General features: G+C 46.6%; 1 protein-coding gene across 1 annotated transcript; it reads right to left on the bottom strand.

Annotated features, from left to right (window-relative positions):
* Positions 1-6,010: 6,010 nt before the first annotated feature.
* LOC115470981 (histone acetyltransferase p300-like) lies at positions 6,011-26,229 on the bottom strand. The gene is made up of 3 exons (XM_030204642.1): positions 26,191-26,229; positions 8,180-8,376; positions 6,011-7,697 (listed from the first exon to the last, which is right to left on the bottom strand). Exons 2-3 carry the CDS (start codon positions 8,252-8,254, stop codon positions 7,272-7,274), a joined length of 501 nt encoding a protein of 166 aa, XP_030060502.1. The 5' UTR covers positions 8,255-8,376; positions 26,191-26,229; the 3' UTR covers positions 6,011-7,271.
* Between the last annotated feature and the right edge of the window lie 722 nt (positions 26,230-26,951).

Here is a 26,951-nt window from a genome sequence, read left to right as displayed (position 1 = left end):
CAGTAAAGATACCCACCCGTGGCTGTTACTGCATGGCTGTCGGGCGTGGCCCCTATGGCGATGGGGATGCTGGTTTCAATGTGATAACCAATAATGGCTCAGCCATCATGGACCAACGCAATACATTGCGCAGACAAAATATAACATACTTTGACCCGAGTAAATGGCTACTTAATGGTGGCTTTGCAAAACAAAAACATATCAGTGTTGTAGAGCACAATTTTCTCTTTCAGATGATACTGTTCACAAGTGGATGTGGTGTAGAGGAATGCCTCCGGTCTATGCAATACTTTTAACCTGTGATTCAAGACAGCAGATAAAAGGGGTGAAACTGAAGTTAAAAGTATTGCATAGACCGGAGGCATTCCTCTACACCACATCCGGGTTCTAGCAACCCGAGTACACTAGAGAATTAGAAAAAGAACAATTACCATCTCCATCTTCATCCTATCTACCCAAGCTAAGTAGCGAATATATTCAAAAAATGTTCCCTGATATAATTATGCTAGGGAGAAGGTAGGCAGGTTGTGCAATGATGGCGTTGTGGTGATGTTACTTGTCTTGAACCTCCGGGTCTCGTGTAATACACCAAAAAAACTGAGCACAAAATTTCACAAATAGACTGAATGTAATTGTTTATATTCACATAGGATTTGGTTCAATTTTGCCTTGAAATTTTTTGTCTTTTGTTTTTTTCTTTCCATTTTTTTTATTTTTTTATTTAATTTGGTTACAATTTATTGATTGAGGAACAGAAGATTTACTAAAAACCCAGCATATAATTAAACTTAATTAAATTTTAATTGCCAGACGTTTGACCATTCTTCCAACGTTTGGAGATCCCTTCTCATCGTTTCTACTCCCTCCAGGGTATCCACTCTATTGGCTATCTTCGTGTCATCCGCAAAAAGGCAAACCTTTCCTTCCAACCCTTCAGCAATATCTCCCACAAATATATTAAACAGAACAGGCCCCAGCACCGACCCCTGAGGAACGCCACTGCTCACCTTCCTTTCCTCCGAGCGGATTCCATTTACCACCACCCTCTGCCACCTGTCGGTCAACCAGTTTTCTTATCCAGTTCACCACTTTCGGTCCTAAGTGCAGCCCTTTCAGCTTATTCACGAGTCTTCTATGGGGAACCGTATCAAAGGCTTTGCTGAAGTCCAAGTAGATTACATCTAGCGCACGTCCTTCATCCAGTTCTTTGGTCACCCAGTCAAAGAAGTCCATGAGATTCATTTGGCAGGATTTTCCTTTGGTAAAGCCACGTTGCCTCGGGTCCTGTAACCCGTCGGCTTCTAGAAAGTTAACTATCCTTTTAGCAGCGACTCCATTATTTTTCCTACCACCGTGAGACTTATCGGTCTGTAGTTTCCCACTTCTTCCCTGTCTTCACTTTTGTGAAGAGGGACCACATCCATTCGTCTCCAATCCCGCAGAACCTCTCCCGTCTCTAAAGATCACCCACCAGGACCTCTTTCAGCTCCTTCAGTATCCTGGGATGTATCCCATCCGGCCCCATAGCTTTGTCCACGTTCAGATTCTCAAGCTGTTTATAAAGTTTTTCTTCCGCAAATGGCGCAGTATCCACTCCATTCCCAGGTGTTCCCTTGGCAGCCAACCACAGTCCTTCTCCAGGATTTTCCTCTGTGAACACCGGAGAAATAATTGTTTAGTACGTTCACTTTATCTTCATCACTCTTTTCTCCTTTCTCCAATATATCTGAAGGACTTGTCAGCTCTCTTTACATCTTTAGCCATTTTTTCTTCTGCTTGCACTTTCGCTAGCTGTATTTCCCTCTTCTTTTCTTTGAGTTTAATCCGATAATCTTTTCCGTGATCCTCTCATTGCGTTCTTTTGTATTTCTTGAACAAAGCCTCTTTTGCTCTTATTTTTACAGCTACTTGTTTGGAGAACCATATAGGCTTCCTGCTTCTCTTGTTTTTGTTTACTTTCCTCACAGAAAGATCAGTCGCCATATTTATAGCAGCCTTTAGCTTGGACCACTGTTTTTCCACATCTCCTATGCCTTCCCACACCATTAGTTCGTTAAGTACATAAGTGTTGCCACACTGGGACAGAGCAAAGGTCCATCAAGCCCAGCATCCTGTTTCCAAAAGTGGCCAATTCAGGTCACAAATACCTGGCAAGATCCCAAAAAAGTACAAAACACTTTATTCTGTCTATCCCTGAAAAACTGGATTTTCCGCAAGTCCATTTAATAACGGTCTATGGACTTTTCCCCTAGAAGCCGTCCAAACCTTTTTTTTAAACTCCGCTAAGCTAACCACCTTTACCACATTCTCTGGCAACGAATTCCAGAGTTTAATTACATGTTGAGTGAAGAAACATGTTCTCCGATTCGTTTTAAATTTACTACATTGTAGCTTCATCGCATGCCCCTAGTCCTAGTATTTTTGGAAAGCGTAAACAGACTCTTCACATCTACCCGTTCAACTCCACTCATTATTTTATAGACCTCTATCATATCTCCCCTCAGCCACCTTTTCTCCAAGCTGAAGAGCCCTATCCGCTTTAGCCTTTCCTCATAGGGAAGTCGTCCCATCCCCTTTATCATTTTCGTCGCCCTTCTCTGCACCTTTGCTAATTCCACTATATATTTTTTGAGATGCGGCGACCAGAATTGAACACAATATTCGAGGTGCGGTCGCACCATGGAGCAATACAAGTACATAAGTAATGCCATACTGGGAAAAGACCAAGGGTCCATCGAGCCCAGCATCCTGTCCACGACAGCGGCCAATCCAGGCCAAGGGCACCTGGCAAGCTTCCCAAACGTACAAACATTCTATACATGTTATTCCTGGGATTTTGGATTTTTCCAAGTCCGTTTAGTAGCGGTTTATGGACTTGTCCTTTAGGAAACCGTCCAACCCCTTTTTAAACTCTGCTAAGTTAACCGCCTTCACCACTTTCTCCGGCAACAAATTCCAGAGTTTAATTACACGTTGGGTGAAGAAAAATTTTCTCCGATTTGTTTTAAATTTACTACACTGTAGTTTCATCGCATGCCCCCTAGTCCTAGTATTTTTGGAAAGCGTGAACAGACGCTTCACATCCACCTGTTCCACTCTACTCATTATTTTATATACCTCTATCATGTCTCCCCTCAGCCGTCTCTTCTCCAAGCTGTATAGCCCTAGCCTCCTTAGTCTTTCTTGATAGGAAAGTCGTCCCATCCCCGCTATCATTTTAGTCGCCCTTCGCTGCAACTTTTCCAATTCTACTATATCTTTCTTGAGATGCGGCGACCAGAATTGAACACAATACTCAAGGTGCGGTCGCACCATGGAGCGATACAACGGAATTATAAACATCCTCACACCTGTTTTCCATACCTTTCCTAATAATACCCAACATTCTATTCGCTTTCTTAGCCGCAGCAGCACACTGAGCAGAAGGTTTCAGTGTGTTATTGACGACGACACCCAGATCCCTTTCTTGGTCCGTAACTCCTAACGTGGAACCTTGCATGACGTATCTATAATTCGGGTTCTTTTTTCCCACATGCATCACCTTGCACTTGCTCACATTAAACGTCATCTGCCATTTAGCCGCCCAGTCTCCCAGTCTCGTAAGGTCCTCTTGTAATTTTTCACAATCCTGTCACGATTTAATGACTTTGAATAACTTTGTGTCATCAGCAAATTTAATTACCTCGCTAGTTACTCCCATCTCTAAATCATTTATAAATATATTAAAAAGCATTTATAAATATATTAAAAAGGCATTATAACATCCTCATTTTTGTTTTCTGTTCCTTTCCTAATAAAACCTAACATTCTATTTGCTTTCTTAGCCGCAGCAGCACAGTGAGCAGAAGGTTTCAACGTATCATCAACGACAACACCCAGATCCCTTTCTTGGTCCGTGACTCCTAACGTGGAACCTTGCATGACGTAGCTATAATTCGGGTTCCTCTTTCTCACATGCATCACTTTGTACTTGCTCACATTAAACGTCATCTGCCATTTAGACGCCCAGTCTCCCCAGTCTCGTAAGGTCCTTCTTCAGGTATTCCCCCATTTTATCAAAATCAGTACGTCTGAAATCCAGTACTTTGAGTTTTGTGCATCAGCACTTCGCTTTTGTCCTTATATCAAACCATACGGTGTGATGATCACTATTACATAGGTGGGCACCCACCCGGATATTGGAAACACTTCCTCCATTTGTGAGCACTAGATCCAGCATCGACCCTTCCCTCATGGGTTTCTTCACTATTTGTCTGAGCAAGGCCCTTTGATAACATAGTAACATAGTAGATGACGGCAGAAAAAGACCTGCAAGGTCCATCCAGTCTGCCCAACAAGATAAACTCATATGTGCTACTTTTTGCTTTCCATGTGTTTAGTGAGTTTGGGTGGTTTTCTATATTTACATGACCTTTCCCTCTGCCATCATGTTTATTCTAGGGGTGACTTTCTGAAACCCCTTGTTTCCTTGTCACCCTCACCCTCTAGTTTAAATGTCTAGAAACATACTGTCTGAATTTCTCCCCAAGGATAATGATGCAACGCTGCAAAAGAATTTGACAGGGGCAAAGGTTGGAAGGGCGAGTGTTTCTGTATCACAGATCTTTGTCTACCAGAGCCTACTGTAACCCATCTGTTCCTCTGTTGTTTCATTCTCTGCGGCAGTGGTGGTGGTAAATTGGCTTGGAAATTAGTAATCTGGATGCTTCTTGAATTGTAGCTAATTCCTTCTTGGGTTTGTTGATCTCATCTTTCAAAGCTGATATTTGGAGACAGGACAAGTTCTAAGGTTCCAGATAGTTTGCCTTAGGATTAAAGCAGAACATGTATTGCACTGAATAAAGGTCATATTGATGTGATTCACAAGTGTGAAAAGGTGAATTACGATAGGGAATAAACAAGAATTAGAATTGACCAATTAAGTGTAATGAAGATACTTGTCCTTTTATTGCCCTCTATAAAGAGAGGACACAGGTAACCTCAATTTAGAATCAAACCAAGTCTGAAAATGCTCAGACAACTCGCAAGGTAAAAACCAAGTTCTGTTTTTTGTCTTTAACCACAGAGCTGTATACAATTGCCCTTCCATCAGAGGGACACAGTATATGAGTCACCAGACGCTATGTAACCAAATTGATTGAATTAAGTCTCTGGCAGTGTAGATTCAAAACACAATTCTAATAAATGCACCTTTAAGACAGACACCAAATTCACCAGATTCTATGTAACCAGATTTATTGGATTAAGGCACAGGTCAAAACACAGTTCCAATGAAAACACCTTTAAGACAATTCCAACTTAGTTCGTGGCTTCAGTTCAGTTTCTCCTTTCTCCATGGGCTGTGCTGCCGACGTTGGAAGAGTGGAGATGGAGAAATGGTGTGAGAGCTGTTGACTGTAAACTGCACCCCCCCCCCCCCCCCAACGAACCTGTTTCCAAAAATGGTAGTTGCAGCTGGTACTGCAGGAAGGTCTGGTGCACCACTGTTCCTAAAGATCACCACCCCCAGCAGTACTGAGCTGGGCCCCAAGGATGAGGCTGGAGCTGCCATATGGTTGAGTGAGGTGGGAGCCCATAAATGCTGAGGCGGACACTGTAGCCACAGGATCGCCAGCCCCTCCCATGCCTTTGTGTTAGGAGGGAGGGTCGGGGGGGGGGGGGGGGGGGGCTGGAGAGACTGCCAGTCCCCAAGCCGCTCTTAAAGAGCAGCGATACACCTAAGCCACCTGCAGCCTGTCCAGAGTGTTTCCTGTGATCTATCCCACCCATTCTGTCAGAGGGAGAGTCTAGAGCAGGTGGTCCAGTTGTATCACTAGGCTGCCAATGCTTTCTAAAAAGACAGTTTGAAAGTACACTTTGGGGGGAGATACCATACTGCGGACAGGTGGAGGGAGAGAAATGGAAAGAGATAAGCTAGAATATGCCACCAACCGTTGGGGGGGGGGGGGGGGATTAATTTTATATGAACCATGGATAAAAGTACTTTTATTGAAGGCATTTTAGCATATAATTTTTTTTACTTATACATGAGCATATATGGTATGTTGATGAAATGGACTTATAGTGGCCTCTATCTTCTAAAAATGCAACCGGAGCACCCACTATCCCTAGGGGGGGGGGGGGTCACACCTCATGGCCAGATCTAGGGCCCATGATCACAAGGTTTTGAAAGTAGCCCTAGTACTTGGCCCCTCAGCCAACAGCTGTCACATCGATGACTGGACTGACTGAATCAGAATAGAAAACAAACCAGGAGGAAAACCTACAGGTAGTTGTGAAAAATAGATGCAGATCCCAGCTGTGACTGAATGAGCTGAAAATGCCAAAAGAACAGAAAAAAAAACAAAACCTGCTGACCACTCCCCACCTTCCCAACACACACAAAAGGGAACCAGAAGTGGTTTAGGGATGTAAACATTTGGTTGATTTTATAGAGATGTTTGAAGACAAGTCCAAAACCTTCTATCATCAGTTATCGCTCCATGTCCACAAAATTTAGCTGCAAAAAGCCATCGCTCTTTGGATCTGATTTATTCCAGCATTTCCGCCCTATGGATAAAAATTGAACAATAAACTTACACCAGTCAGGCCCCTACTCTGGCTTCTTCAAACCACTTTCTCTATGTACAGCAAACCCAGTCAGCCCTGATGTGAAAGGACTGGGTTTTCCAGCAATGAAGATACAGCAAGTTAGGTCAAAGAATGAGCACATACCATGCAAGTCTCATTGAGGAAGGGGCTTTTTATGTTTAAATCATTTTTATTGATGAAACAGAAGAACAACAAATGCAAAAGCAGGCGCATTAAAACAATCATCAAATTTCAGCTTTTATCCTCCCGCTAACCCCCCCCCCCATCTTCCTCCCTTTCCATCTTATACATATGTACCAGCCTACTCGCTATCTGAGTACCTAGATTATTGACATTTAAATATTGTATTGATCAGCAATGAGCCAAGCATATCAAAAAAGTTTCCATAAGCGGATTATCCCATATTACCTAGCCCCTCCCCTCCCATACCTTATTCTCAAAGGCACATCCTCAATTAGTGTGGGTTCAGTTCGGAAGATCTCAGTTAGGTGGTATCTAACACTATCCGCGCACCCTCCCCCTTCCTCCTTGTGAAGAAGCTTTTTATAAGACTAGATTATAACTTATTAAAAGAAAGAGGGGGGCCCTGAAAGCTGAATTCTGGACATGCTGTTGGGAGTTGGAGGCTGGGGTGTCTGAGGAGTTGTAGGTGCTGTAACTCTTGGTGAAGGTAGACCTTGCTACTGCCCTCCGACACCCGTCCTCTGCATGCTTGCCACCCTCCTGCGCTGCTGCAACTTCTGCTTAATATTGAGGCAGAAGAGCACAGGGCACTTGTTCTCTTGGCAGTGCCTGGCATGGTAGCAGCAGAGGGTAATAAACTGCTTGCAGGTGTTGCAGCTGGCCATGCGCTTGCAGCATTTGGTGTGCTGCACTACCCGCTTAATCTTCAAGCAGGATGGCAGCGAGCAGTTGGCATTGGAGCACCGGCAGGCATGCACCAGGGACTGGATGCAGCGCCTGATGCTTAGGCGGCGTGAATCACCAGGACTCTGTGTGGCAGCAGCTTGCTGGTTGTTGCTCCCGTCATCCAAGCCCAGGCCCAGCTTTTCCATCTTGTGTTCATGGTTTTTAGTGCTGTAGCAGGTGATGCACAAGTCATAGTCCTAAAAAGCAACAGAATGTTATGAACACAGAAAAAGCCCTGGCGTTAAAGAGAAAAAATTGTAAAATGGAACAGAGAAGGTCAATACTGAGCTGGTTATTGGTCATAACTGTACCAGAACAGAAGGTCTTAATTACAAAGTTACTTTCATAGAGCTAGAAGCAGAAAAGGTCCTTCATAGAGATATGAACTAGACAAGTTACAATTTGTGTAAAAAAAAAAAAAAAACCAGCACTGTAAAGCGACTAAAAAGTAACTACAAAATGTTATTACTACACTTTGGTTTACGTAACTTTACTTGATCACAGAATGCCACTAAGGAGTTCTCTGATACCATAGTCCCCTCAATTCATAACCTTCAAGTTTATATTCATTAGGAAGAATTATAGTATTTAAATAATTTTCAAAGCATGAAATACTATAGCTAGAATTCACCCAGTACAAAATTGGTAGTGAAGTGAAAGGGATTTGCAGAACACACACCTCGCAGACAGGGCAGTGCCATCTTGTCTCCACATGGTGGTTGCACTCATTACATGCGTACACTAGCCTGCGCATGGTTGACCACTTGGCGCTAGGCAGCGAAGAAAACTCCAGGGATGAGAGGATCTGCTTCCACAATAGGGGGTAGTGAGTTGGCGGTGGTGGGGGCCTGCGATGAGGCGAATCACAAAGAAAACCTGAAGGAAATTAATCAAAAGAATTAGAAACAAAAGAAATGACACCTAGGACTGAAACTTCTGCAGGCGGTGATGACACTTCTGATGATTCTTGTAAGAAACAATCCCAGATAAAACACCAGCTTTTGAGACTACATAACATAGGTAACCACCTTCAGGAGTAAAGCATCTATTCACTAAGACCAGCTTAGATCAGACTATAAAGTGAAGATGGAGAAATGTATTCATAAATGCCTTTTAATTTTCTTTCCTTGAGTCCTGCTACACCAGTCCAGACCAATGGGTTGAGTCCCCCTCACAAGTAGTTGGAGAGGTAGAAATACTGAACTATTCCAGTGACATCACCAGTATACTGCCCTGCAATGGCAGGAATCCATTCTGGCTGACTTATGAGGAAATGGAAAAAAAAAAAAAAACAACAGTTTGCTTGGTTTCTCTGCAATGAACTTAGGGGATATGCAGAAGTCCAATATACACTATTACTACTACTACTACTATTTAGCATTTCTATAGCGCTACAAGGCATACGCAGCGCTGTACAAACATAGAAGAAAGACAGTCCCTGCTCAAAGAGCTTACAATCTAATAGACAAAAAATAAATAAAGTAAGCAAATCAAATCAATTAATGTGAACGGGAAGGAAGAGAGGAGGGTAGGTGGAGGTGAGTGGTTACGAGTCAAAAGCAATGTTAAAGAGGTGGGTTTTCAGTCTAGATTTAAAGGTGGCCAAGGATGGGGCAAGACGTAGGGGCTCAGGAAGTTTATTCCAGGCGTAGGGTGCAGCGAGACAGAAGGCGCGAAGTCTGGAGTTGGCAGTAGTGGAGAAGGGAACAGATAAGAAGGATTTATCCATGGAGCGGAGTGCACGGGAAGGGGTGTAGGGAAGGACGAGTGTGGAGAGATACTGGGGAGCAGCAGAGTGAATACATTTATAGGTTAGTAGAAGAAGTTTGAACAGGATGCGAAAACGGATAGGGAGCCAGTGAAGGGTCTTGGGGAGAGGGGTAGTATGAGTAAAGCGACCCTGGCGGAAGATGAGACGGGCAGCAGAGTTTTGAACCGACTGGAGAGGGGAGAGGTGACTAAGTGGGAGGCCAGCAAGAAGCAGATTGCAGTAGTCTAAACGAGAGGTGACAAGGGTGTGGATGAGGGTTTTGGGAAATACTGTATATAATCGACCAGCACAAACCCACAAAAATTGGGATATCAGCTTATAGTCGATTCAGTGCAAATTTCTCTCCTTCCCCCTCCCTCATGGTGACTGGTATTTCTCTCCCACCCACAGTAACCGACACTTCTCTATCCCCCCCCCCCCCAAACCCTGTGGTAACTAGCATTGCTTTTTTTTAACCAGTACTTCCTTCTTCCTAGCTGCCGCTGACAGTTACTGTGCTGGGTTGGGGCCTTGATCACCTGCACATGCTGCAGGCCTACCAGCTCCTGCCCTCTTATGGCAGCCGGCAGGCCTTGAGCATGCGCAGATGCTGAAGGTCTCGAACCAGCACAGTAAGTGTCAGCAGCAACCAACAAGAAGTATTGTTAAGAAGAGCAATGCCAGTCACTGCGGGGTGGGGGTAGGAAGAGAGAAGTGTCAGTCACTGCGGGGGGGGGGGGGGGGGGGGGGAGAAGAATAATATAAACCCTTGGTTTATATTAGAGTTAACACCCCCCTCTGGGTTTATGAGTATATGTAGTACTTTCTAGATTATAAATAAGCATTTAACTTATTTTTCAGCATAAGTGGACTTAATTCCTTCTGCCGTTGCAGGGCAGCTGTCAGTCTCTCGAAGATAGTCTGGAAACGTGAACCCTTAGGCTACTGCCGTTGAGCGGCAGCAGCAGGCAAAACCCCCAACCAGGACGGGGCAATCAAGCAAGACAGGAGATTCAGTTGCAGACGGGCAGGGATAAGCAGGGCTAGAACAACCGGACTTCACCTGTGCTTGACCGCCGTTCCCTAGGGGTTGAGCCCCTAGGTGCAGGCAGCCGGCAGGACTAGAAAAGGATCCAGGAACAAACAGAGTCTCTAGGCAGGCAGCAGACAGAATAATCCTAGAACAAACAAAGTCTTAAGGCAGGCGGCAGGTCAAAGAATAATCCAGGGACAAAGCAGAGTCTACAGGCAGGCAGCGAGCAGAAGAGTTGTCCAGGAATCAAGCAGGGTTCACACACAGGATGACTGAAACAGGGTTAGACTCAGGGTTCACACACAGGATACAGGATTCTAAACAAGCTGACTGAAACAGGGTTAGGACTCAGGGTATTCACTCACAAGACACAGGATTCTAAAAGCTAAACTGTACAGACCAAAACAGAACAAGGTAGCCACAGGCAGAGACACTGGACCAAGCAACAAACACACATAGACGAAAACTCATCTGACGACCTAGTTGCAAAGGCAAGGCTGAAAGGGCCAGGTGCCTAATAAATGCAATTACAAGGAAGGTAAGGGTGCTGCTTAGTACAAAAATCCCAAGCCAGTCTGGAAGGCTGGAAGATCTGGACCAGACTGGAATAACTCCTGGAACTACTACTACTACTATTTAGCATTTCTATAGCGCTACAAAGCGTACATGGGAAACAGCAACAAACAGTCAATGGCAGCCACCGGTGAGGTGAGCACAGCCATGAAAAACAGTCACAATCGTAACAGCAGCATAAGGGCTGGTGGTCTGGAATTCTCCAGTATGCCACAACCAAAGCAGGATCAGGTCCAAAAAAAGCCCCTTTGAAGCCACTGCATCATAAAGACTAATCTAATAAACATCAAAACTATATACAAAACCACAGAGAGAAAGAAGGCAAAACTTGAAAGATATCCTCTTCCACCAGTGTCTTCCAGGGTGGGCCCTGGACTGGTCTAGCAGCATTAAAGGAAAAGAAATTAACACATGAATAAATTTAATTTTCCTTATCATCCACCTACACAAGACCAGACAAATGGGATGTACAAAAACAATATTTTACTGGGCAGGGGAAGATAAGGACCCCCTGAATCACCACTCTGTCAAAGGTAGTTACCTCTGGAAAGAATGTCAATCTGTAGTGCTTCTGAAAAGAGTGTAGTGACAACCAACTAACCACTGAATATTATTATTATTTGGTTCAAGGCCTGAGACTTTGGTTCAAGATCTAAAATGAGGGAAAAATTACAGGCCTGTGTCTCTGACTTGAACTCCAGTGTTGAAACACTGCAGAGCAATAAGAAACACACAAGGGTTGGGGTCTAACTTGCAGAGTTGCATGAATGTGGCAATATGGTGGTAACAGATGTTCAGAAATATAGAACTGGATAATTCCACAGGAAGATGACCAGGTGCCATATAAAGTGTTTTGAGGAAGGGGTGTGAGTGGGAAAGAACAGAGTAACATCGTTTATCAGTAGTGTGGTAACAGATGCACTTGAGAAACAGAACAAAGATGGCTTCTCGGGAAGATGACTTAGATTTCCAGGAAATCTAGACTGCCCCAATTGACTGTCTGCACATGTTGTCCATTAGATTGTAAGCTGACTGCACATGTTGTCCTTTAGATTGTAAGCTCCTTTGAGCAGGGACTGTCCTTCTTTGTTAAACTGTACAGCGCTGCGTAACCCTAGTAGCGCTTTAGAAATGTTAAGTAGTTGTAGTAGTAATAGTAAGAGCTGGTCTATTGCTAGCTTTTCCAGTAAAATATTAACCAACTTATTACCATAGCCAATCAGTGTTAACTATGAAATTAACATAGATCCAATGAGGTGTGCTTACTGTCATATTATCCGTATCCTGAATGGATATATAAAAATGAGTGTACTTCCTACTTCAAGCCAGAGAGACAGCTACAGAGCTGCTCTCCCATGAGAAACCAATCTATTGCATCTGAATTGGCAAATAATCCAATTGCTTTCTCATGAGTAACTTTGAGTCTTTTATGTCTACCCAGAGAACACTTAAGTGCAGCTGGGGTATGGTATATTGAGTGTTACCGCTGCCATGGCCACGGTCACTTTGCCTATGCATGCTCACAGCGCTTTGACAGACATGCATAACGGCGTGAGCTCCCTGCTCAGCAATCGTTCCCCTACTACCATTACTCACAGTGACTAGCTGTTGTGGGCTATGATGATCCCCTGTTTACCCTACCTTGGTGTTAGGACAGGGTAGTAAGCCCTTGTGCCACGACTGAGCACGGTGGATGAAGAGCAGCGCCGCACTCGGTCAGGCAGCCGGACAACCCCTAGCTTCACCTGGGAAGCGACCACCGTTCCCCAGGAGTTGAGCCCCCAGGTGCAGGTGGCCACCAGGACTTCGGGATCTGGACGGGGTTGGGCAGCCACTGACCTGGCTCGTGGTAAGAGTGGGCGTAACTTGACGGGTAGGCAGGTACAGTCCAGAGATCGAGGCAGGCAGTCCCTGCGACACTTTGTTCTATACTTTGTATAATTTCTGTGACACATCGTACCATACTGAACCTAATCTAAGTAATCATGTCATCTCTTTGATACATTGTTTCCATCCCTGTATTATCTCTGTGATACTTTGTACCATACTATGCAAGCCGCATTGAACCTGCTATTGAGCGGGAAAGAGCGGGGTATAAATCCCACAAATAAATAAATAAATACAGTGGGTAATCAGGTACGGTCCAAAGGTCGAGGCAGGCAGCACCACAGCGGGTAATCAGGAACGGTCCAAAGGTCAAAGCAGATAAAGCTTTCCAAAAATACTAGGACTAGGGGGCATGCGATGAAACTACAGTATAGTAAATTTAAAACAAATCGGAGAAAATGTTTCTTCACCCAATGCGCAATTGAACTCTGGAATTCGTTGCCAGAGAATGTGGTGAAGGCGGTTAGCTTGGCAGAGTTTAAATGGGGTTAGACAGTTTCCTAAAGGACAAGTCCATAAACCGCTACTAAATGGACTTGGGAAAAATCCACAATTCCAGGAATAACATGTATAGAATGTTTGTACGTTTGGGAAGCTTTCCAGATGCCCTTGGCCTGGATTGGCTGCTGTCGTGGACAGGATGCTGGGCTTGATGGACCTTTGGTCTTTTCCCAGTGTGGCATTACTTATGAACTTATGAAGTAGTGAAGCACACGATACAAGCACCAAACCTCTAACAAGATAGAAGCCGAAGCAAAGATGGTGTCCCAGGCCAGCTCTTAAATAGGCCTCCTGGTCTCAGCGGAGAGGCGAGTGATCTCATAGGGCACACCCAAAAGACATTCAAGATGGCTGCCTCCTTGATGAGCTACCTAAGATGGCTGCTCCTCAAATGATCCCTCCAAGATGGCTGCCCCTCAGATGATCTTCCCAAAATGGTTGCTGCTCAGATGATCCTGCCAATATGGCTGCTGCCAGAAGAACAAGGTAGGGATGCAACAGTACCCCCTCCGGAAAAATCTCCCCCTCACCGGTTCGGTCCAGGCTTCGAGGGATGATGAGCGTGGAACTCCCGGATCAGATCTGGAGCATGAACATTGTCTGCTGGCTCCCAGGAGTTGTCCTCTGGACCAAAATGTTTCCAGGCCAGGAGATAGTACAACCTGTGTCCACGGCGCTTGGAGTTCAGGATTCGGTCCACCTCATATTCTGGGTCAGGATCACTCTCAGGCACGACCTCTTTCCTGGGTGCCACTTGGACCTACGGAAGGGCTCGAGAAGGGACACATGGAATGCGTTGTGTATGCGGAGTCTGTTGGGTAATAGCAGCTGATAGGTCACCGTCCCTATCCGGGATTGTACCGCGAATGGCCCGATAAACTGAGGGGCGAACTTGAGGGACGGTAATCGGAGCTTCAAGTACCTCGTGCTCAACCACACCTTCTCCCCGGGCAAAAATGTAGGAGCCACTTGTCTCTTGCGATCAAAAGCCACCTTGGCTCTGGCCGCTGCCCGTAGCAGTTGGTCCTGGACCCCCTTCCAGGTGTCTTGCAGAGTAGTGACTGTAGACTGCACCTGGGGCAGAACCTGAGTAGGTGAGACAGGTGGCGGAAGACAAGGATGCCGGCCAAAGATGGTGAAGAAGGGTGAGGTTTGTGAGGCAGAATGTAGGCTATTATTATACACGAACTCAGCCCATGGCAACAGGGAGGTCCAATCATCTTGGCGTTGATTAGTGTATGCTCGCAAGAAGGTCTTCAGGGTCTGGTTCACCCTCTCCACCATGCCATTGGTCTGCGGTGGTAGGCCGATGAAAACAGGGTGGTCACCCCGAAGGCGGAGCACAGTGCTCTCCAGAAACGGGAGGTAAATTGCGAGCCCCTGTCGCTGATGATCCTGTGGGGTAGCCCATGGAGACGGAAGATGTGAAGAATGAAGTTGGCCGCAAGAGAGGCAGCAGTAGGTAGGGACTTCATAGGAACAAAATGGGCCATACAGGAGAAATGGTCAATGACCACCCATATGACCGTGTTCCCTTGAGAGGGAGGCAGGTCCGTAGACAGGTCTTGCCAGGGCTGCTGAGGTACCGGCATGGGCTGCATCAATCCCCAGGGTTTGTGTCGAGATGACTTAATTCGGGTGCACACTGGACAGGTGGAGACGTACTGGAGCACATCCTGCGCCATCCGAGGCCACCAGTAGGAATGGGAGATTAAGTGCAGCATCTTGTGAAAGCCGAAATGGCCTGCGAACTTGGATGAGTGGCCCCAGCGCAGCACCTTCTTCCGAAGACGGATAGGAACCGCCGTACTACAGGCTGCGCTGGCTCCAGGAATAGAAGGAATGCAGGCCGGATCTAGCAGGGGATGAGGTTCCTCTGGATCCTCGGGAGCCTCAAAGATTCAGGACAATGCGTCCGCTTGAATGTTCTTCTCCACCGGCCGGAATATCAGGCGGAAGTTGAAGCGGGCGAAGAATAAAGACCACCGGGCCTGGCATGGATTCAAACTGGTGGCATTTTGCAGGTAGAGGAGATTTTTGTGGTCTGTGATCACCGTGATGGGATGCGCGGCTCCCTCCAACAGGTATCGCCACTCCTGGTAGGCTAACTTGAGGGCCAGTAGCTCACGGTCTCCAAAAGTGTAGTTCCGCTCTGCCGGGGAGAACTTGCGTGGGTGCTTCTTGCCTGATGTGAGAGTTTGCGATAAGACTGCTCCAGCTTTCAGGGATGAGGCGTCCACCTCCACCAGGAATGGCTTGGTCAGGTCTGGGCTGCGGAGCACCGGGGCAGAAAGGAAGGCGTCTTTCAAAGTGGAGAAGGCAGACAGTGCCTCAGGCGTCCAATTCTTAACATCTGCCCTCTTCTTGGTGAGCGCCATCAGGGGGGCAGTGATCAAAGAGTAATCATGGATAAACTGCCGGTAATAGCTGGCAAACCCTAGAAATCTCTGTAAGGCACGAAGTCCCTGGGGTACCGGACAGTTGCGGATTGCCTTCAGCTTAGCTGGATCCATCTGCAGTTCGGTAGCAGAGATGATGTATCCCAGGAAAGGGAGAACTTGCTGGTGAAAGGAGCACTTTTCCAATTTGGCAAACAACCGGTGCTCCCTGAGTCGCTGGAGCACGGTGTGGACATGGGTGAGGTGCTGCTGCGGGGAAGGCGAGAAGATCAGGATCCTAGCCCCTTGCAGTTGATCGAACAGCTCTGGATGTCGTTGAGCTATACAATAACGGAAGTGTATAACAGGTCCTGGAAGATAAAGTTGACGAAGTTTTGAAACACAGCAGGGGCATTACAGAGGCCAAAGGGCATAACTAGGTATTTGAAATGCCCCTCGTGTGTGTTAAAGGCTGTCTTCCATTTGTCGCCCTCCCAAATTCACACCAAATTGTAGGCTCCCCTCAAGTCCAACTTGGTAAAGATCTTAGCCCCTTGCAGTCGATCGAATAGCTCTGGAATCAGTGGAAGTGGGTACCGGTTCTTGATGGTGATCTTGTTCAGCCCCCGGTAATCAATACAGGGGCGCAGGGACCCGTCCTTCTTGGAAACAAAGAAGAATCCTGCCCCAGCCGGTGAGGTGGAGGGCCGAATGAATCCCTTGAGCAGGTTCTCCTGGATGTAGGCCCGCATGGCCCGAGATTCGTCTCGGGACAGGGTGTACAGGCATCCCCCTGAATAGATGTAACTTGGAGGGCCGGTTGACACGGCACCGTAGGCCCTCCCAACCGGAATAGGAGGTCAACATCAATGAAGTTACCCCCGGCACCTGAGTCCACCAGGGCATTGGTATACACCTTGAACCCTCTCCCTTGAAGTAGCACTGGAACTGATAACAGGTTATCGGGAAGGGAAGACAACCGACCCAGAGCCACTCCCTTCACGGGGCCCGGGTCGGAGCGTTTCCCGACTTGTTCAGGCAGGTACTCGTGAAATGTCCTGGCTGACCGCAGTACAAACAGAGATGATTCCTTCAGCGATGAGCCCTCTCCTTCTCGGAGAGGCGGTGCCATCCTACCACCATAGGTCCGTCCTCTGATTTGGCCGAGGCTTCCCCAGAGGCTTTTAGGAACCCCCGGTCGGCCTGGTCGGAACATGGGCCTCTGCTCCGTGCATTTTGTAGCCCTCTCCTGGGCCCTTTCCCGGAACCGGACATCAATCCGGGTGCAAACAGAAATGAGGGCATCCAAGGTGGTGGGAAGCTCCCTACCGGCCAGTTCGTCCTTGATTCTGCTGTTCAGACCCTGCCAGATGGCCGTTAAGGCCTCCTGATTCCACTGGAGTTCGGCAGCGAGGGTCCGAAATCGAACAGCATAGGCCCCGATGGACCCAGCCCCCTGCTGGATCCGTAGGAGTTCCCCCGAGGCCGACGAGGGGTGGGACAGGCACATCAAAAACCATCCGGAACTGCCGCAAAAATTCCCCCAAATTAGACAATACCGGATCTTGCTGTTCCCACAGTGGAGATGCCCAGGCGAGGGCGGGGCCAGAGAGCAAAGAGATTATGTATGTAATTTTAATCCTCTCTGATGGGAATGCTTCAGGCTGGAGTTCAAAAAGCATCTGGCACTGGTTTAGGAACCCCTGGCATGCCGAGGGAGTTCCATCAAAACGGGGCGGCTCCGGAAGCTGCAGACGCGGAGCAGGATCCTCCACCCTCAGGCCTGGCGGAAACGCTGGATGTTGATGCTGGAGCCCTGGCAGCTAGGCGCGAACATCCTGGAGAACGCTGGAAAGGCGATTCAACTGGGCCTCCTGCTGCTGTAATCCCCGAGCCAGGTCGGAGAGCTCGCTCTTGCCCGGCGAGCTCATGGCTTCGGCTTACTGTTAGGAGTGGGTAGTGAGCCCTTGTGCCACGACTGAGCACAGTGGATGAAGAGCAGCGCTGCACTCGGTCAGGTAGCCGGACAACCCCTAGCTTCACCTGGGAAGCGAACACCATTCCCCAGGAGTTGAGCCCCCAGGTGCAGGTGGCCACCAGGACTTCGGGATCCGGATGGGGTTGGGCAGCCACTGACATGGCTAGTGGTAAGAGCGGGCGTAACTTGGCAGGTAGGCAGGTACGGTCCAAGGGTCAAAGCAGGCAGCAACACAGCGGGTAATCAGGTCCGGTCTAAAGGTCAAAGCAGGTAAAGCAGACAAGTAGTGAAGCGCACGATACAAGCACCTAACTTCTAACAAGATAGAAGACGAAGCAAAGATGGTGTCCCAGGCCAGCTCTTAAATAGGCCTCCAATCAGAGGATCCTGGTCTCAGCTGAGAGGCGAGAGATCTCATAGGGCACGCCCAAAAGACATTCAAGATGGCTGCTCCTCAAATGATCCCTCCAAGATGGCTGCCTCTCAGATGATCTTCCCAAAATGGTTGCTGCTCAGATGATCCTGCCAATATGGCTGCTGCCAGAAGAACAAGGTAGGGAAAAATCTCCCCCTCACCGGTTCGGTCCGGGCTTCGAGGGATGATGAGCACGGAACTCCCGGATCAGATCTGGAGCATGAACATTGTCCGCTGGCTCCCAGGAGTTGTCCTCCGGATCAAAATGTTTCCAGGCCAGGAGATAGTACAACCTGCGTCCACTGCGCTTGGAGTCCAGGATTCGGTCCACCTCATATTCTGGGTCAGGATCACTCTCAGGCACGACCTCTTTCCTGGGTTCTGGGTGCCACTTGGACCTACGGAAGGGCTTGAGGAGGGACACATGGAATGTGTTGTGTATGCGAAGTCTGTTGGGTAATAGCAGCTGATAGGTCACCGCCCCTATCCGGGATGCAACACTTGGATAGAGACTGATCAACTTTGTCCACCCTGTTTCTTTGTCTCTTAGGTTACAAGTTGTTGTGACTGTCGTACTCGGTTTAGGTGACTTAAATTCTGTTTAAAACCTTCCTTCCTTCCTTTACTGCTCTGACTCAATACTATAGCTTGCGAGGGTTCTGCTAATACAACACTTCCTTATTTCCATCAACTGTTTGATGCTCTCCTTTTTCCAGAATGATATAAACTAAGTCTTGCTTTGTATCATATAGACTAAGCAAATTATTAAACCGCTTATCTGTTAAGTGTACGTGCTTTTTTGTTTTGTTATATGGCTTTAAGTACATTCCAGGAAACAGCTAAGTAGCTATGTCGCAGTTTTAAAATATAAAAAACTCTCTCGTGAATTTTGGGGGCTATTATTTTTTTTTGTGTGTGTGTGACTTAGGAAACGCCCAGAGCACTTTAACATTTAGATTGAAAACTGCTACCGCATTACATTGTATATATGTCTGCTATATGCATATATGATTTATTACACTTTGGCATTCACTAACATCATTTTCTTCCGTTACTTTCCCTCCCAGTTCATTTCATATTGTGTTGATGGAGAGGGTTATATAGTGTCGTGTTTATAACTGTATTTTGTCTACTTTTCAAAGTTGTGTGGCCACACTAGGGTGTTGTACATTGACGAGATCTTTTGCTGCTTTTTACTTATGTTAGATTTTGAGGGCCTTATCTGATTGTGAAGCAGCAGGAAATACATATAATTTTTTTTATGACACTCGGTCACTATAAATGACAAGTGTAAGGTTTATGTCTTTTGTTTCAAATATAATGAAGATGACTTTTAACTTGCTTTTTATGATAGGTGATGTTCTTACGTTGTGCTGAAATAAATTAATTTAGTTTGTCTCTGTGTGGTTCAGTGCCCACTTCCTTTATTTATTTAATGCTTTCATGGCTGTACTGCACTGTAACTAGAAATATATTTCCTTTTAGTTGCGTGCCGTGTCTTTCGTTTAAACAAATTTTTCGTTCACTACCTGTAATGATTGGCTTGGTCTGAATATCTGTGCCTTGGGCTAAAAGCTACTACGGGCTTTAATCCAATATTTGAAACAATTTCATTCCTATTTCTTTTGTATGCAATTTTATTTCAATGTTGTTTTTTTTTTTTGACCAAGGAATGCATTAATTATTTTGAGACTATATTGCACAAAATGTGAAGACTGCCCAGCTTCTCATTCCCCCCCCCCCCCAACCCACCTCCCCGCTCCCCCCATTTTCTACAGTGGGGGAAATAAGTATTTGATCCCTTGCTGATTTTGTAAGTTTGCCCACTGACAAAGACATGAGCAGCCCATAATTGAAGGGTAGGTTATTGGTAACAGTGAGAGATAGCACATCACAAATTAAATCCGGAAAATCACATTGTGGAAAGTATATGAATTTATTTGCATTCTGCAGAGGGAAATAAGTATTTGATCCCCCACCAACCAGTAAGAGATCTGGCCCCTACAGACCAGGTAGATGCTCCAAATCAACTCGTTACCTGCATGACAGACAGCTGTCGGCAATGGTCACCTGTATGAAAGACACCTGTCCACAGACTCAGTGAATCAGTCAGACTCTAACCTCTACAAAATGGCCAAGAGCAAGGAGCTGTCTAAGGATGTCAGGGACAAGATCATACACCTGCACAAGGCTGGAATGGGCTACAAAACCATCAGTAAGACGCTGGGCGAGAAGGAGACAACTGTTGGTGCCATAGTAAGAAAATGGAAGAAGTACAAAATGACTGTCAATCGACAAAGATCTGGGGCTCCACGCAAAATCTCACCTCGTGGGGTATCCTTGATCATGAGGAAGGTTAGAAATCAGCCTACAACTACAAGGGGGGAACTTGTCAATGATCTCAAGGCAGCTGGGACCACTGTCACCACGAAAACCATTGGTAACACATTACGACATAACGGATTGCAATCCTGCAGTGCCCGCAAGGTCCCCCTGCTCCGGAAGGCACATGTGACGGCCCGTCTGAAGTTTGCCAGTGAACACCTGGATGATGCCGAGAGTGATTGGGAGAAGGTGCTGTGGTCAGATGAGACAAAAATTGAGCTCTTTGGCATGAACTCAACTCGCCGTGTTTGGAGGAAGAGAAATGCTGCCTATGACCCAAAGAACACCGTCCCCACTGTCAAGCATGGAGGTGGAAATGTTATGTTTTGGGGGTGTTTCTCTGCTAAGGGCACAGGACTACTTCACCGCATCAATGGGAGAATGGATGGGGCCATGTACCGTACAATTCTGAGTGACAACCTCCTTCCCTCCACCAGGGCCTTAAAAATGGGTCGTGGCTGGGTCTTCCAGCACGACAATGACCCAAAACATACAGCCAAGGCAACAAAGGAGTGGCTCAGGAAGAAGCACATTAGGGTCATGGAGTGGCCTAGCCAGTCACCAGACCTTAATCCCATTGAAAACTTATGGAGGGAGCTGAAGCTGCGAGTTGCCAAGCGACAGCCCAGAACTCTTAATGATTTAGAGATGATCTGCAAAGAGGAGTGGACCAAAATTCCTCCTGACATGTGTGCAAACCTCATCATCAACTAGAGAAGACGTCTGACCGCTGTGCTTGCCAACAAGGGTTTTGCCACCAAGTATTAGGTCTTGTTTGCCAGAGGGATCAAATACTTATTTCCCTCTGCAGAATGCAAATAAATTCATATACTTTCCACAATGTGATTTTCCGGATTTAATTTGTGATGTGCTATCTCTCACTGTTACCAATAACCTACCCTTCAATTATGGGCTGCTCATGTCTTTGTCAGTGGGCAAACTTACAAAATCAGCAAGGGATCAAATACTTATTTCCCCCACTGTATTCTGTTGATGGCTCTCATTCTCCCTGTCTCCTCAGCTCAAAACCTTGGGGTCATCTTTGACTCTTCTCTCTCCTTCTCTGCTCATATCCAGCAGATTGCCAAGACCTGTTGTTTCTTTCTTTACAACATCCGTAAAATCCGCCCCTTTCTTTCCGAGCACTCTACCAAAACCCTCATCCACACCCTTGTCACCTCTCGTTTAGACTACTGCAATCTGCTTCTTGCTGGCCTCCCACTTAGTCACCTCTCCAGTCGGTTCAAAACTCTGCTACCCGTCTCGTCTTCCTTCACTGGCTCCCTATCCGTTTTCGCATCCTGATCAAACTTCTTCTACTAACCTATAAATGTACTCACTCTGCTGCTCCCCAGTATCTCTCCACACTCGTCCTTCCCTACACACCTTCCCGTGCACTCCGCTCCATGGATAAATCCTTCTTATCTGTTCCCTTCTCCACTACTGCCAACTCCAGACTTCGTGCCTTCTGTCTCGCTGCACCCTACGCCTGGAATAAACTTCCTGAGCCCCTACGTCTTGCCCCATCCTTGGCCACCTTTAAATCTAGACTGAAAGCCCACCTCTTTAACATTGCTTTTGACTCGTAACCACTCGCCTCCACCTACCCTCCTCTCTTCCTTCCCGTTCACATTAATTGATTTGATTACTTTATTTTTTGTCTATTAGATTGTAAGCTCTTTGAGCAGGGACTGTCTTTCTTCTATGTTTGTGCAGCGTTGCGTACACCTTGTAGCGCTATAGAAATGCTAAATAGTAGTAGTAATGCTTTCTATGATTTTGAGAGATTAATCCTCTCTAATTCTTTTGTACTGGCATTATTACTTAGCTGAAATACAAGCAATCAGACTTTAGGGTTTCTTGTTACATTTTATATAAGACTAGTAAAAAAGGCCAGTTTTGGTATGAAAGGAAACGGGCGCTAGCAAGGTTTTCCTCCCCCCCTCCCTCGCTCTCTCCCTCTGTTACCCCCCCCCCCCCAAGTCCCACAGCCTTAATATATATGTTTGGGGGTTTGCAAGTGTTGTTTAGTTAAAATTTAATGCCAAGAAGTGCAGAGTGATGCATTTGGGGTGCAGAAACCCAAAAGAGAGATACTGAATAGGAAGGGAGAGTTTAGTAAGCTCGACTCAGGAGAGAGACCTTGTGGTGTTGGTGTCTGAGGATCTGAAGGTGAAGAAACAATGTGACAAGGCGAAGGCCGTGGCCAGAAGGATGCTAGGCTGCGTAGAGAGGGGTATAACCAGCAGAAGAAAGGAGGTGTTGATGCCCCTCTACAAGTCGTTGGTGAGGCCCCACTTGGAATACTGTGTTCAGTTTTGGAGGCCGTATCTCGCTAAATATGTAAAAAGACTGGAAGTGGTGCAAAGAAAAGCTACAAAAATGGTATGGGATTTGCGTTGCAAACCGTACAAGGAGAGACTTGCCGACCTGAATATGTATACTTTGGAGGAAAGGGGAAACGGGCGATATGATACAGACGTTCAAATATTTGAAAGGTATTAATCCGCAAATGAACCTTTTCCGGAGACGGGAAGGCGGTAGAACTAGAGGACATGAATTGAGGTTGAAGGGGGGCAGACTCAGGAGTAATATCAGGAAGTGGTGGATACGTGGAATGCCCTCCCGCAGGAGGTGATGGAGATGAAAACAGTAATGGAATTCAAACATGCGTGGGATAAACACAAAGGAATCCTGTTTAGAAGGAATGGTTCCATGGAATCTTAGCGGAGATTGGGTGGCGAGCAAGTAATTGGAGAGTAAAACCAATGCTGGGCGGACTTTTACGGTCTGCACCCTGATCATGGCTGAATAGATATGGATGGGCTGGAGTGTAAATTTTAAGGGGCTTCGATGTTAGCTTCAGAACCTTTAGTACAAGAACAGTACTGGGCAGACTTCTACGGTCTGTGCCCTGAGAAAGGCAAGGACAAATCAAACTCAGGTATACATATAAAGTATCACATACCATGTAAATGAGTTTATCTTATTGGGCAGATGGAATGGATCAAACAGGTCTTTATCTGCCATCATTTACTATGGATCCCCAGCCCCCTCCCAATCCAACTCCTGTTTTCTTGCCTTAATGTTATAAAAAAATGATTTGCTGGTCTGGTGGACCCCCGGCCCCCTCTCTCTAGCCGTCTCCTCCTTTCTCCCCAAATCTCTAGAAGTTTAGTGGGAACCCCACCCACCATAAGCTTAGCCCCTCCCCCAACCCTGTACCTCAAAGGAGGCAGAAACAATGCCCACTTACTTCTGTCTCTGGGCACTGCCGTCTGTCTGCCCCATGCAGTGTATCCCTTATATGGTAGACAGGGCAGGGCAAGGTGCCATCATTTTGCAGATGGCAGTGCCTGGAAGTAGGAGTGAGTGGGCATCAATCCTGCCTTCTTTGAGGTTCAGGCTTGGGAGGCTATTTTTGGGGTGGGTGGGAGGTCCCACAAGACTACCAGGGATTTTTTGGGAACGGGTGGAGGGAGGAAAGAGACTTCTAGGAGAGGTGGAACCAGGGGGCCCCACTAGATCACCAGGGCATTTTGGTGAATATTAGGGAACAAGGAGAGGGGTTGGGTCAGGTTGTAAAAGGGGAATGGAATGTTTCCACTGGGTACTGGAGGGGGGGGGGGGGCTGTGAGAAAGTTGAAGGCAGAAGAGCAAAGGGAGTGAGAGGGGCCATAGGGAATGAGGAGGGGATGAAGGTAGGCTGGGGCAAAGGGAAGGCAAGACTTGAAAACAAGACAAAGGAACTTGAATTTGATATGGACGGGGGCTGGGAGTCAATGTTCGGAATAGAGAAGGGGAGTGACATGGTCGAAGCAGTGAGCAGAGTGGAGGATCTTCATAGTGGTGGACTGGACGATCTGGAGGCGTTTCAGAGAGTAGAGGGGAAGGCTGGCATATAATGAGTTGCAGTAGTCAATATTGTCAAACAATGGAAAGGAGGAGGGTGCGTATAAGTGAGGGGTCAAGCAGGGGACACAGGGGGCAAATGCGATGCACAGTGGATAACAGACAGCTGCTTCTGCGAATATGTAATTTAAGAGATTACATATTCGCAGAAGCAGCTCCGTAAATTCATATTGGAGTTCCTTCAGAATTCTGGAGCAAATACCATCAGGTCTCAGTGATTTTCTACTATGTAGTCGGTTTGTTCAAGCACTCACTTCACTCCCATGTCTGCCCTATACCATGAATTAAGATCCTATACGGGAGGAGGAGACACACAAATGTATATTTGTGGAGTGCCTAGTGTAATATTATTCTGGACCTAAGGAGGAAAAGGGGAAGCAGAGTGCAGTTATTTCACACATGCTCCTCTACTTCTATCCCACTGTCAGTTGGTGTACCTCAGGGATCTGTCCTGGGACTTCTTCTTTTCTCCATCTATACTTCTTCCCTTGGTACTCTGATCTCATCCCATGGTTTTCAGTATCATCTTTACGCTGATGACTCCCAGATCTAAGTCTCCACATCAGAAATCTCAGCCGAAATCCAGGCCAAAGTATCAGCCTGTATGTCTGACATTGCTGCCTGGATGTCTCAGCGCCATCTGAAACTAAACTTGACCGAGACTGAACTTCTTATCTTTCCCCCTAAACCAACCTCTCCTCCTCCCCCATTCTCTATTTCTGTGGATAACACTCTCATCCTTCCTGTCTCATCAGCTCGTAACCTTGGGGACATCTTCGACTCCTCCCTCTCCTTCTCTGCACATATTCAGCAGATTACTAAAACCTGTCGTTTCTTTCTCTATAATATCAGGAAAATTCGCCCTTTCCTTTCTGAGCACACCACCAGAACCCTCATCCAAGCTCTTATCACCTTTCGCTTAGACTATTGCAACTTGCTTCTCACAGGTCTCCTGCTTAGCCATCTCTCTCCTCTTCAATCTGTTCAAAATTCTGCCAGTGTCGTTATGCTCATATTAGCCCTCTCCTCAAGTCACTTCACTGGCTTCCCATCCGTTTCCACATACATAGTAACATAGTAGATGACGGCAGAAAAAGACCTGCACAGTCCATCCAATCTGCCCAACAAGATAAATTCATATGTGCTACTTTTTGTGTATACTCTACCTTGATTTGTATCTGTCATTTTCAGGGCACAGACTGTATAAGTCTGCCCAGCACTATCCCTGCCTCTTGGCTAAGCTTCTGAGGATCCATTCCCTCAGAACAGGATTCCTTTATGTTTATCCCACGCATGTTTGAAATATTTCCCATATTAACCCGAACTCTTACTCCAACATAATAGCGTAGAAAAATCAACCCAGACAGCAAAGTGTTGAGATCATTACATTGGCAGGAGAACCCCCTCCTCCCAAACAGCAATGAAATGTCAAACTCCTCTTATTAACCTATAAGTGCTGTGAAGATGAAGAGGCTATTGTGAAGATCAAGCTCCCACCTCAGGATCCCAGGTCCCTCTTTCACTCAGGGTGAGCTGGTTCTCAGTATGCAGATTATATGCAAATTAGTCTACAACCCCTTTCTGCTCAGGGTGACCTGCTTCTCAAAAGGCAAACATAGTCAGGTCTCACCAACAGGATATTTCTCACACAAATCTTTTATTCCCGCTTCCTGGGCACACATCTTCTAGCTTAACACTTTATGCTTTCATAGATCTTCACCCTGAGCCTCCCCACACAGATACATGGGCTCTGTACTATACCAATACTTTGGGGACTCTCAACCCCAGGCTTTGCAGCCTGCTTCTCTCAGTGCTTTAGACACACAGTCCCTCTTTAAACACACAATTCTTATACTTGATACTCTAGGGCCTTCTTACCCCAGCCGTATTAACTCAGTCCTTCTTTGTAACACACAGTTCACCACCAGTCCAAAGGGCTCAGCCAGTACTTCTCCTGGGGATCCTTCTGCGTCAGCTACCAGCTCTCTTCTGCAGCGGCTAGCTCCTTCTCTCCCCTCACACTCAGGTGGGGTATTAAGTGCTTAATGGCCAAACAGGACCCAGCCCATAACCTGCTGCACCTGTTTCTATCCCCAGGACTCTCCTCGGTCCTAGCGACCTCCTGCTATACATCCCCTTACTGGCTCCCTTTGGTGACTCACCCAGGCCTTCTCCCTGGACATTTTAGGGGAACAGCGCCCTCTAGGGGCCTAACCATGGTAGGACAGCCTCTTCCTTCTCACAGTGCATTCACTCTGCAGCTCCTCAGTACCTCTCATCTCTCCCTACATTCCTCCCCGGGCACCCTTCTCCTCCACCGCTAACTCCAGACTCCATTCCTTTTATCTTGCTGCACCATATGCCTGGAATAGACTTCCTGAGCCTGTACGTCAAGCTCCATCTCTGGCCGTCTTCAAATCTAAGCTAAAAGCCCACCTTTTTGATGCTGCTTTTAACTCCTAACCTTGTTCACTTGTTCAGAATCCTTATTTTATCATCCTCACCTTAATATTCCCTTATCTCTTGTTTGTCCTGTTTGTCTGTCCTAATTAGATTGTAAGCTCTGTCGAGCAGGGACTGTCTTTTCATGTTCAAGTGTACAGTGCTGCGTACGTCTAGTAGCGCTATAGAAATGATAA

The sequence above is a fragment of the Microcaecilia unicolor genome, chromosome 5 (assembly GCF_901765095.1).
Source record: "Microcaecilia unicolor chromosome 5, aMicUni1.1, whole genome shotgun sequence".
Classification (NCBI taxonomy): Eukaryota; Metazoa; Chordata; class Amphibia; order Gymnophiona; family Siphonopidae; genus Microcaecilia; species Microcaecilia unicolor.
The sequence above is the reverse complement of the archived record's forward strand: the minus strand, read 5'-3'. Positions and strand labels throughout refer to the sequence as shown.